The following is an 11,616-nucleotide window of genomic DNA, read 5'->3' as shown; positions in this document are numbered from 1 at the left end:
AAGGGCGTGCTTTGTTTGCTAACTCACGTGCGCGTAGCTTAATTCAGTTCCGAAATATTTTGGCGGGAGTTGTAGCCTAACCCTAAGGTGGATAACTGTTGGTGTTCTTTACGCCAAGACTGTTTTTCTTTGCCATTCTTTTCAGTGTAAAAAAATAGAATGGTGTGTCTCCCGTAGTTTCGGTGCTGGGCTATCCTGATGTGTGTTGCTGGCACGCGTAGGATGCGTGGTGCTGACCTAGTCGCGGATTTACCGCTCGCTAGGTCGACGAATGCACTAGCGTTCGATGCCACATGTTCGCAGGCGTGGCAGTGTCACACGAGGTAACAGTAGTGGAAGTGTAAGGCTTCTTCCTCCTGAATTGTGGAGAGGAGGGCCAAACCACTTCCGACATTTTCTACTTATATGGCCTCCACCAAGGGAATGTAGATCCAAGATACTGCTGAGTGTTTTGTGAATTTTTAATATAGGAACGTGCACGCACTAGCCAAAGTAACCTGATTACGTAGTCAACTCATTTTCACACATTAGACCATCAAGGTCTCTGTAGGTGTAGGAATAAGTTAAACCCATTTTAATAGAACATCTTAGCGTAGAGTAGAGTGTGGTGAATGGGAGTGCCAACTAGGGCCGGTTCTTTCTTTAAAAAAATATTTTTAAAAAGACCATAACAAGGTCTCGTTTATTTTAATGCCACTTCACATTAATGCTTTTCACTTTCTGATCGAGTTCATGCTAAGAAGCAAATGGACTAGCTGCGTTTCCTGCTCCAATGGCGTGCCCTATCGGGTCCGCGCTAATTAACAGATGTTAGGTCAATCAAAACAATTTCCTTCGGATAATTAAAACATATGGATCACGCGATTTAATAACGTGAGTAGTGAAAGATGGCGCATTTCATGTAGTGTGTTGTGATTGTTGAAGGCGAGTTCTGAAGATTGTTTGAGACAGTACAAATAAGAAAGATACGAAGGGTAAAGAAGTGTCGTCTACTGGGACTGTCTGCACCCTGTCAAGATTCAAGTGTGGTGACCTTTTCAAGAGGAGAGCGGCGGAGAAGACGCTGCATACAAATAACTGCTAATCGTTGACTGCTGTTATTTTAGGTATTTTGATGTTGAATGAAGAATCTATTGAGTTGTCATACTGTGCATGAAGCCGTTCGGCGCCACGTTGATATTCAAACAAAGCAAACGTGATAACAATAGGTGTCTTTGTAGATACGTGACAGTTGTAGGCTGTGGCCCTAAGATGAAGGCGCAATAATAGTTGTAACATTTCAACTGCCGTCATTTACGATTCGTTTAGTGAATATAACGTAGCGATGGTGGCTGCGTTCTGCATATCAGGTGGCTGATAATTTATTAATGTTAAATTTACTTGTGTTTCCTTTATTCATTGTATCTTTGTACCATATAGACCACCCCAACATCCAACACGGGGGCCAGTTTGTCAGATATGGTAAGGGACATGGGTAACATGACCATTTGTGTTAGTTGACTGTTCTACAGGATACTGGTGATGGACCAGAGAGTATCCTTCATAGTATGGCACCTCATCTTGGTATTGGAGGGTGTATAAAGAGTTCGGAAGAAGTAGCAGCCATTGTCCAGTATGTCATGTCATACTATATCTTAACTACGTGTGTTATATTACTCTACATGTCTTTCTTGTTGTAGGGCAATGAAGGATGCCAGGCTAATGGTGAACAAGTGTTTATTGTTGAACATAATCAAGGCTACTACAGCTGACTCCACATTGGAAAGGTAAACATGGGTGGCTTTAATTAGAAATTGCATATTATAAAAACACAAGTTCTTGTACTGTATATAATAGTTCTAGTCATAATGGTTGAGTTTTCTTGGCCCTGAAACTTTGGCTGGTCAAATACATGTGTGGTCAATATGCTAATTACAACCACTTAGGGATGTAACAGATAACCTTTTCTCAACAATTTATAAATTGCGACTCTAGGTTAAATTTCCTGAAGTTTGGTGAGATGGGTATAACATGTTTGCAGTACAGCCAATAACTCCCTGATTCTAATTGGGAAGCCATTAATTAGCTGGTTCATGCTTTTAGGTGTGAGAACTTGAGTGTTGTTGTCAGATGATGTTTACACTATTAGTTTTAGGTGGGCACGACACCATTGGACTGTTACAACAATAGAATTTAGTGACATCTTATAGTCCAACACATACCATTGTACATGTATATAATTTGTTGCCAAATATCTCATGGTTTTGGTGTCCACAGTTTAATGGGTCTCGGAGGTTGGTCCATCCTCAACATATGGTTATCGGACTCCAAGAAGGCACAAAATGTGGCCCTGCTCATCCAATTGATGCAGGTTAGGGGAATTACCTCACAATGTCATCATGTGATGCAATTCCTAACAGGTATTGATACAGCTACCGGTCACTGTAGAATGTTTGAAACAAGTAGGTATTTTGTAGTTTTAGTGTATATAGAAACCTCTTTCAAGCTCGCTGAATAGTAATTTGCTACAGGGGTAGCTTCTTAAACTATTTATACTTTTTATAACTCTGAAAGGGAACATCTCTAGCTAATAGTTCTCAGTTCTGAAGTATCCACCATTTTTGGTTTAATAGTAACCAATATTTTTTTTTGGTTTATTTTTTGTATTTTTTCATTGTTAGCTATAAGCGTGCTGCAGGCATGACATTGTGCCTTGTGGCACTTACATGCTCCTGTTAGACATTACCATAATTTGCTTGTTTCCCATTGCCACAGGGTAACATGGGCAAACTGGTTAAGCAACTAACAAAACAAGATAACCAAGGTATGTGTAATGTTGTTGGTTGCCATTGACAACATTGTGTGTCATTAATTAGAAGTGAAGACACTAGCTAGTGAATTACTAACAAAATGGATGTCCATCTTCAAGCAAAGTGAGTAGTTGTCACTTGTCAGGTAATGGTTGGAAGGAAGCATGAATGGTCTGAAGCAATCCCAAGTTGTTGACAATTTCACAATAGATTTCAGGGTTTCTAGTTAAGCATCTTGTTCGATGACAGATGGTTTTATATTGTGGGTGTTAAGCACCACTTCCTTGTTGCTATTAACATGTACTATTCCTGTTGCTAGGTAAGGGCAAGAAGGAGGAAGAGCATGGTGACCGAGCTCCAAAGAGGCCGAGGTGACTATCGCTATTATTAGTGTGTTGATGATGTTTTGTGTTGTAGAGACTTACCCACTATTACCGGCCATGTGCCTCCTGACAAGAAGGCTAAAAACTCACCTACAAAATCAAAAACTACATCAACCAGTATGACAAGTTTTGTGTAGTGTGTGCGTTTTTGTGTGTATCTGTGGTGTGTTAATGGCTGCCTACTGACTGTTATTAGACATATAGTAGGAGAAGGGGAGCTTGCAACACACACACTACAGACGTATTATAGAGAAAATTGCATTCATTGAACAATGGAACACAGCCCTCTGCACTATGAACTGTATAATGTATACAGGTGTATTTTGGATGTTATTTGCCATATATGTAGTAATTTAATCTAATATGTTATTTTTACCTCAGCCACAACTGGATTAACAGAGAGCTCAGGCTTTATGAATGCTATCAGTTCACAAGCTGCAGCTGTTGCTAAACTGAAGAAGCCAAAGAGACCTCCTACTAAACTACCACATTCTGTAAGTGTGTCTCTATGTCTGTTTGCATAGTGTAGTATGTGTTTGCTTTTGCAAGTGTGTGCATGTGCGCACACGTGTGTGTACAGTAGCATGTGTGCCTGCAGTGCCCATTTACTTGAGCAAAAAATATTGTCCCGCATTACTCCTGTCAACTCAGCAACATAAATTTTGGGGACCTAGTGTTAACTGGAGAAACAGTCTACCCAACTACTATATTTAGGTGGAATCCTGTTATAACCAGGGAAGCATATACCCTTGTCTCACATACCATATAGCCGGAAAGTGTGGCAAGTGAGCGGCATTTCGCCAAATAAACTCTGCCAAATCATTTGTTACTAGAAACAAATTTGCTAAATCTTTTCTTGCCAAAATCGGTTTCTATTGTGTTTAGTACTGTGTGTGTTTAGTACTGTGAGCATTGTGTATATTTTTAGTGTGATGTGTGTGCATGAGTGCGTGTGTGCATGCGTGCGTGCGTGTGTAGTGTGTGCATGCGTAGTGTGTGCATGCGTGCGTGTGTAGTGTGTGCATGCGTGTGTGTGCAGTGTGTGCATTTGTAGTGTGTGTTCATGCGTGTGTGTATATGCTTGAGTGTGTTGGTTATGTGTGTTATGTCCCTTGTGTGAGGTAGCAGCAATCAAGCAAGTAATTAAGACCACATGATAATAGGTGAGGTGGGTCAGGTGGGACTTTGGGTTCCCACACCTTTATCTGTGAGACATGGTACAGCCTGCTGACCAGTGAATAATGCACAAGTGGCCCAGTGTTTTACTACACTTGTGACACCTGTCCGATATTCAGGATTAACTGCTAAACTGCATCAGCAAATGTATGTGTGACAAAAATGCCACTACAATACTGAAAGGAATGAAGATTAAAGTTGACAATGAAAAAAGTAGAGATTTTCGGAAGAGACAAATTTGAGCTCCATTTTGTCTGGAATGTGTAACCATAAGAGTAATAGTTAAATCATCACCATGTGAAATAAATATAGCATGCAAAAGAGCGAACAAGAGGCAAATATAGCATGTGTGTGCATGGTATAATGTAACACTTTACTGTGACATATTTGTTGTTCGTTACAGTCACAAGCTCCCACCTCCTCCTCCACACCTACTACTTCACCATCACCACAAGGTGACTTCCACTTCTTATGCAGTATGTAGCCACATAATGGGTGTTGTCACAGGTACCACAACTACAGCAGACACTAAATCACATGAAGAACAAGACACAACTTCAAATAGTAAAGTGAGTGGAATGATACATCATTGTTTTAATTGATCTGGCGTGCTCTATTTAGGATTCTGAAACTAATCAATCATTGGGTAAGTATAGCGATGATGGATGAAATGTTCTATTTGTTATCGTAACTTGTAGATGCTGAGAAAGGCAAATCAAAGAAAAGAGTTTCCTTTGCTAGTGATGATCAACTTACACAAATATTCTACTTTGAGATGGATGAGAGTGAAAGATGTAAGTTTGCAGTTAGTCACCAGTGAAATGCTGTGTGGCAGAAGCTGTTGGCAGGAGAACACAGTTTGGAACTCCCTAGGATTTCTGGTTCCCACTTTATATCACTTCAACTAAGAACACACAAAGTAGCTTTCTGAAGAAGCTGCTCTCTCATTCTGTTTTACAGTGGAACCTCTGCATAACATATTGCTGCAATAAAGTTTTTTTTTCTTTTTAGAGGTAAAAATGTACGGGCCCACACTCATTGGGACCAAAATTTCTGTCCTTTTTATAGAGGTTTTTTTTCTATTTGTGTTCCTAATTTGGAGAGTTTATAATGAGAGGTTCCACTGTATTTGCTGCTTGGCCAACAGGTACTTGTCCATAAGGGGGTACAGTTATAAGTCTTACACCGTCTTATTAGTAGTAACTGATTAGAGTCACCAACGTAAACTGGGTCAGACCCTCTTCCATGTAACAGCCAGGTGACATGGTACCCTGCCAACATGTTCCACCATACAGCATGATGTGTGGGGATATGGAGGCATTGTTTGATCAGCGAATGTCACTTTATAGCTGTGATGAGAAACAGAACATTCATGGATGCTGCCCAAGCGGAGAAGATGAGAGAACGAGAAGCAATGGAGAATGTCAAGCTACTCTATCACGATAACATGATAGAAATGACTTCTGTTAGTAGTAGTTGGGCTACACTTTCCCTAGGACACATCACATTGCACAATAGTGTACTAACAGGATTTATTAATGTAGTACTAACATTAAAGAGATGTGACATGTCATTGAGTTTTATAACCACACACTCATCAATTGTATTACATCATGAACACTTGTTTATAACACAGAAAAATCGTGAACCTTTGGCTGGTATTATGTAGTTCTTTTCCTTCGTGTAGTGGACTAGACCGGTCAGAATAGATGGCGTGGGGTCGCTAGTTAATTCTGGTTGTTTGAGTGAGCAGAGGACAATACAAGTGAGTGATGACATCATTATCATTATTGTTTGTGATGTCTTCTTGTAGATGGAGAGAGAACAGAAAGTATTGGCACAGCTATTCCTCAGTAAAGAAAGGTAATGGTTACCCATGATCTACACTACTTCATACTGTCATGTTGTTACAGCTTACCATTTAGTCCAGCGGAGCCAGATCCTGACTCGAGTAAGGAAGAATCAGAGCCCAAGATAATTCCATTGTGGGAGGTATGCCAGTGTAATGTGATCGCTGTTGGTTATTCACCTATCACAGCCGGGAATGGAGCCACAAGACGTATCACCCATGTTACCTCCTCCAGGTGGGATGCTACCAGGCCACGGTGAGTAGTCACCATATTGTACCATCAACCATTTATTGTATTGGTTGTAGACATGCCTGCTATGTATGGACAGCAACAGGTTAGGGATAGTGTTAGTCCAGTAGTGAGTTAAGATGCTGTTGTTCTGTAGCACATACAACAAGGCTTACCGCTGTCTCCAGGGATAGAGCCCAATCCAGCCCTCCTGCCACACCCCCTAGACAACAACCAACCATTTTATCATGTGAGTCTAAAGTTCTGTGTTGGTTCATTTGACAAGCATGCTGTCCAATATTTGTTTTGTCCTTGTGGGTTTTATTTATCTCTATCACTGGTCCCTACATGACTACAGTGGAACCTGTCTAAGCTGGTTACCTTTGGGTCAAAATTTCTTGGCCTTAGTAGGCAGGTGGTTGGTTTAGACAGGTCATTTACTGTACAAATGTCTTTAGTAGAGAGGTGGCCCTATATGACCTTAGTAGAGAGGTGGCCATTTATGCAGGTGGCTGCTAATACAGATTCCACTGTATTTCTAACAATTATTGCTTCTCATTAGAGACTTGATAGCTGTAAAAGTCTTGGTGTTTTACTTCTAATTGTTTCACGATGGTTTAGGGAGGACCAGATGGTCCACGTGGTCCAGAATGGGGACCACACCCACAAGGGGGTTTCCCCCAACACAGAGGACCACCACCTCAGGGCACAAGATACCCTGGTAATCAGAACTGGGGAGCCCCCAGGGGCCCTCCTGATCGTGGAGGAAGAGGTAATTCAAATAATGCACAAAATGTGTTGTCACTTGGAACTGTTTTTATAGGCTCCAGGCAAGTTTGTAAACATTTTACAAGTCACGGCTGCAGGCTAGGGGCAGCGTGCAGATTTCTTCATCCACCAGAATATAATCGCAGAACTGCCACATAGCAGTGGCCACTCCACACTTCATCCCACACACTCCAGTGAACCACATGAACTAATTGTATGTAATTACTTTTGAAGAATTATCATGAACATCACTGTCAACCCAGTTGTATTATAATAATTCTGTATGTCATGTCATGTTGATAGTCTTGTTCTAATGATGGAAGTTGGTGACAATTCAGCTGATACACAAAGGGGCTATAATGAATTTTTGTGGGTATAAAAATCCCCCTAAAGCCACACATTTTATGCTTTTAAAAATTAGCTAAACTGACTAGCTTTTGTTTTATGACCCATGGTGATCCTGAAGAAGAGGGGGAAAGCTCTGGCTAGTGAATATCATGCAAGCCACTGTTCTAATTAACAGCTAGTTGCTGTAATTACCTTTGTTGTGTCCTACAGTTACAAGCAAAGAATTGAAATGTATCACCATGTTTAATTTTGTGTGCCTGTATGCTAGCTATAGACTCTCTGTTCAGCTGTTTAAGCCACATACACAGTATGCATTTTTCTGAATGGTTTTGTAAAGTGCAAGTCACCTGCAGTTAAGGCACTTCAATTGCATCACCTCTGAAACCATGCACCTTGCTGAGCTTGCATGTATAGTGTACTAACGTGCTGATTAAACAACAGCAAATTGTTAATAAAAAGCAACAAATGAACCAAATGACACAAGAACGGTTGCATCCTAGTAAGACATGGGCACTATGACTCATCTGACAAAGTCAGTGGTACGATGCAATATAGTCAGTGGTACAATGCAATAGTCAGTGATGCAATGGTTTCTGACCATATAAGTGCAGTCAGGTGGACTATATAAAGCACACAACTTTAGTAGCTACCCATGATCAAGCAACAGAGACTTAGTGATCAGTTAGCAACAGAGATGGGTGGTGTCATTGGTGTACTTGCATATGTAGATCTGAAATGCCATTTGAGAACAATAGGTAGAAACCTTGAGTTGCTGAGAAATGAAGTCACTGAAATAAAAGAGATCTGTAACATCAGTCGCAGTGAGAAACTAAAGGTTTGTGCAAATCAGAACTCTGATCTTATTGATAAGCTATCGAGGAAGACTGATAAGAAATGGTGAAGTCTACTACTGAGAAACAGTTAAAAGACCATTTACACTTGTAGTTATAACAGCCCAACAATGAAACAGGCAATGAAACATTATTCATATGTAACCTTGGTGATTTTTAAAAGAACATTGTTATCTATTTGTTAAAATGGATGATGTGATTAATGTATAAACTATTATACTATTGTATGATATCATAAAGAATCGCTGTCACCCTATGTTGGTGTCTGCTGCACTACCGAATACTGACTGCTTCTTTGCTACCAACAGTTTTCTTCTCTCTCAAGCAACCAAATATTAACAACACTCTGATTGTCCTCTGTACGACAATTCTACAATATAATAACTTAATTTTTGCATGTGCTAGTGTATAAGTTGTCTGTGGTAGCACATACCTGCTCATAGTGGTACCATTCTGCAGTGCAGTGAGATAGCTAGCACATGAATTATTTTAGATCACAGAATTCTACAATACAGTACCAAACTCAATTTCATGTGGTCATCCCTCATTGCAATTGATGCTATAAATTTCCGTACTGGGACCAGAACAGTAGAGAGGGAAAGGTTGTCCGAGGTTTCTGTAACAAGGGTCTGGGCATTGGTTTACTACAGATAACATACCAGACCAGAGGGTGAGAGATGGCTAAAATTCTGGACCAGATGGTGAGTTGATAAATACGCACAGCTCGCAGCAAATTCCCGAGTAACCACACAGTTTTCCTTCTTATATACAGAAAGCCTGTGAAGCAGGGAGTCACCAGCTGAGTTTTAATCCAAAGACAGTTTGGAGTCTATAACTTGGATCCATTATTCAACTGGTATATACTAATACAACATAATGTCAGGAGACTCTCTGTATTTACAGGTTATAGGCTTAGTGTCTCATAGGTTTTTATTGTGGAAATGTTTCAAGAGAGCAGGCACTCAGGCAGTTGATACTTTAGAGATCACTTTTAAGGTTGTACAAGTGGGCTCTAACAGAAAAATAAGGTGTAACAATATTAGTACACGTGAGACATGTAGTGCAGCTAGGATTTTTCAGTGGATACAACCCTGAAGGAATAATCACTGAGGTGGAGCTGAGGTGATTATTACACCATTCCTGAGGGATGTTTATCCACTGAAAAAATCATAGCAATGCATGTATTAACAATGGCCCCTGTAACTGGAATTTTGTAAGCACAAAGTATGCAATTTGATTGTCAAAACCTGTTATCCAGTAAGACCCCTGTGTACAGGTCTCCCGACCAGAATAAAAACCTGCATGCTTTGCAAATATCAAAGCATTCTCTAAATATCATTGTCTAATTACAGTAGGCTGAATGCTCTATTAGAGTATTTTGATATGGAGGAAGGGCTAAAGTAAGGTTACCTCCCCTGACATTGAGGTGACCCATCTAGAATCATTACACTTTTGGATGATGAAAAGCTTACATTATGTCATAATAATGACCAAATCTGGGTAGTGAGAGCAATGTAGGAAGGGATCTAACACATAAAATCAACAATAAGGGACCTATCAAACTTGTTCTGAAAAGTGAAAATTATTGAGGTCACATATAAATAAGATTACAAGTGCTCTGATCCTTATCTGTTCTTGAGTAGACTTTTACACTTTCTTATCTGTTTTCCTATCAATAAGCTTGGGGTTCTGAGGGGTTCTGATTTACATGAATATTTAGTTGGTTACTGGGACAGATATCACAGGACTTCCTCAGTTGGGCAAATTTTCAACAAGTCAAATTCCCTTTCCAGTCAGAACTCCAACAAGTCCAACGCTATTATATAACAATGACACTGAGTAATAATGTGAGGCTGTATGGTTTGTATAGTCTCATCTGATATGCATGTAGACATCTTGCAATCTGCATTTTACCATTGCATCACTGACTATTTAATTCTCCTACATTATGAACTACAATGATTTACATCAATAGAAAACTGGAAGTACAGTTATAGTAGCTATATGGTATTTCTAAGTATTTAGCCTTATCAGCATGTTGCTTACTTTATGACCCTACAAGTGTACACATCACATTTACGTCACATAAGTCTGATCCACACAACATAAACTGTCTACACAACAAAAATAATGATTGTTCTATTAGAGTACCACTACAAAATCATTAGAAATACCAAAATCTACAGACATTTGGTTGGTTACAAAACAGTTTCCTCAGCGTACTTTTGTAACGTAAGGAGCTGATGTTGATATACCAGTACATGGGAAATAACATGGTTCATTCAACATGATGGTAGCTACACCGTGAGGATAAAAATTCTAAAAAATAGACATATTGTGTTGCAAGTTTGGCACTAATAATTTCTCTGAACACTTTAAGAGGGAGATCTCTATTCATTTAATGAATACTGAACCACTTGCCTAGGGCCTGGATCGATTTAGGTTAACTTTCCTGATCTGAAACATGTAAATAACAACACGGCTTTAGCTACATGTTTGAGGTGGTTGTTGTGTGAACTATTATGACATTGTAATAATATTATCATGAAGAATTACTGTCACCCTCTGTTGATGTCTGCTCCGCTTCTGACTGCTTCGCTGCAAACAGTTTTCTTCTCTCTTGAGTAACAAGGTAACTATGTGGATGTACCGGTAAAAGTCCTGCCTGTTATTGACACAACAAAATTATTACACAACAAATTGTCCCTACATGCTCACCAGTCCTAATAGCTCTGCTGCAGACCGTGAAGGCGTGGCTCCGCTAAGAAGCCAATGCCTGCAAGATGCTGTAATGACGTCATCACAGTAATTTGGGTTGCTCACTTTATTCTATCGTGATTCAAGCTAACTAACTTCTCCCCATATTGGTTGGGAATTGGATCAAACGCTCCTACCTAACAATGCATAATAAAGTCCACGTGCACCACACAAACCTGCTCGAAATGGCGCCCATTTCTCGGAGCTCTAGCATCAGCTACTACGATGTGGTAGAATGGCCTGTTAGTACAGCCCCACCTCGCCAGTCTGATCCTCAATACTGTTGCCGCTTGTTTGACCATTACAGCTCTTTGCCTGAACCGTAATCGCCTTGACGTGCCCATGTTGACAGAAGGTGCGCTTTAAATTGTTCTAGATAGTTAGCGCATGCGCGGAACACTTGAGTGAAACCGAGAAGCCACGGATATTGTTCAAGTTTAGGTTAGATCTAGAGGAGGTTACAGTC

The 11,616-nt window shown here is 40.1% G+C and overlaps 2 protein-coding genes across 3 annotated transcripts; one reads left to right on the top strand and one right to left on the bottom strand.

Moving 5' to 3' along the window:
* The first annotated feature begins 105 nt into the window (after positions 1-105).
* On the top strand, positions 106-7,511 carry LOC136266083 (serine/threonine-protein phosphatase 1 regulatory subunit 10-like). 2 transcript variants are annotated; one of them, XM_066061047.1, is made up of 24 exons: positions 106-1,106; positions 1,420-1,461; positions 1,512-1,612; positions 1,680-1,766; positions 2,257-2,350; positions 2,400-2,441; positions 2,755-2,803; positions 2,856-2,912; positions 3,109-3,160; positions 3,207-3,289; positions 3,554-3,666; positions 4,752-4,803; positions 4,856-4,917; positions 4,970-4,994; positions 5,047-5,142; positions 5,698-5,813; positions 6,036-6,113; positions 6,162-6,211; positions 6,262-6,340; positions 6,387-6,453; positions 6,504-6,532; positions 6,584-6,676; positions 7,048-7,198; positions 7,250-7,511. In XM_066061047.1, exons 2-24 carry the CDS (start codon positions 1,459-1,461, stop codon positions 7,351-7,353), a joined length of 1,683 nt encoding a protein of 560 aa, XP_065917119.1. In that variant the 5' UTR covers positions 106-1,106; positions 1,420-1,458; the 3' UTR covers positions 7,354-7,511. The 2 variants fall into 2 exon arrangements, with proteins under 2 accessions (XP_065917119.1, XP_065917118.1); XM_066061046.1 differs by having other exon boundaries at positions 106-1,349.
* A 3,387-nt stretch (positions 7,512-10,898) lies between these two features.
* On the bottom strand, positions 10,899-11,553 carry LOC136266063 (small ribosomal subunit protein bS16m-like). The gene is made up of 4 exons (XM_066061022.1): positions 11,327-11,553; positions 11,217-11,287; positions 11,112-11,169; positions 10,899-11,058 (listed from the first exon to the last, which is right to left on the bottom strand). The coding sequence occupies exons 1-4, from the start codon at positions 11,492-11,494 to the stop codon at positions 10,936-10,938; spliced, it is 420 nt and encodes a 139-aa protein (XP_065917094.1). The 5' UTR covers positions 11,495-11,553; the 3' UTR covers positions 10,899-10,935.
* Between the last annotated feature and the right edge of the window lie 63 nt (positions 11,554-11,616).

This window comes from Dysidea avara, chromosome 9, assembly GCF_963678975.1.
Source record: "Dysidea avara chromosome 9, odDysAvar1.4, whole genome shotgun sequence".
Lineage (NCBI taxonomy): Eukaryota > Metazoa > Porifera > Demospongiae > Dictyoceratida > Dysideidae > Dysidea > Dysidea avara.
This window is presented reverse-complemented; position numbering and strand designations above follow the sequence as displayed.

What these genes read in the sequence shown, in the direction of transcription:
- LOC136266063 (XM_066061022.1), bottom strand. Translation starts at nt 11,494, where the DNA reads ATGGGCACGTCAAGGCGATTACGGTTCAGGCAAAGAGCTGTAATGGTC. An exon ending in ATGGGCGCCATTTCGAGCAG is followed by an intron (nt 11,288 to 11,326) that starts GTTTGTGTGGTG and finishes ATGCATTGTTAG; the next exon opens with GTAGGAGCGTTTGATCCAAT. An exon ending in CAGCAGAGCTATTAGGACTG is followed by an intron (nt 11,059 to 11,111) that starts GTGAGCATGTAG and finishes TGTCAATAACAG; the next exon opens with GCAGGACTTTTACCGGTACA.
- LOC136266083 (XM_066061047.1), top strand. An exon ending in GCTGACTCCACATTGGAAAG is followed by an intron (nt 1,767 to 2,256) that starts GTAAACATGGGT and finishes TGGTGTCCACAG; the next exon opens with TTTAATGGGTCTCGGAGGTT. An exon ending in TCCTGATCGTGGAGGAAGAG is followed by an intron (nt 7,199 to 7,249) that starts GTAATTCAAATA and finishes CTGTTTTTATAG; the next exon opens with GCTCCAGGCAAGTTTGTAAA.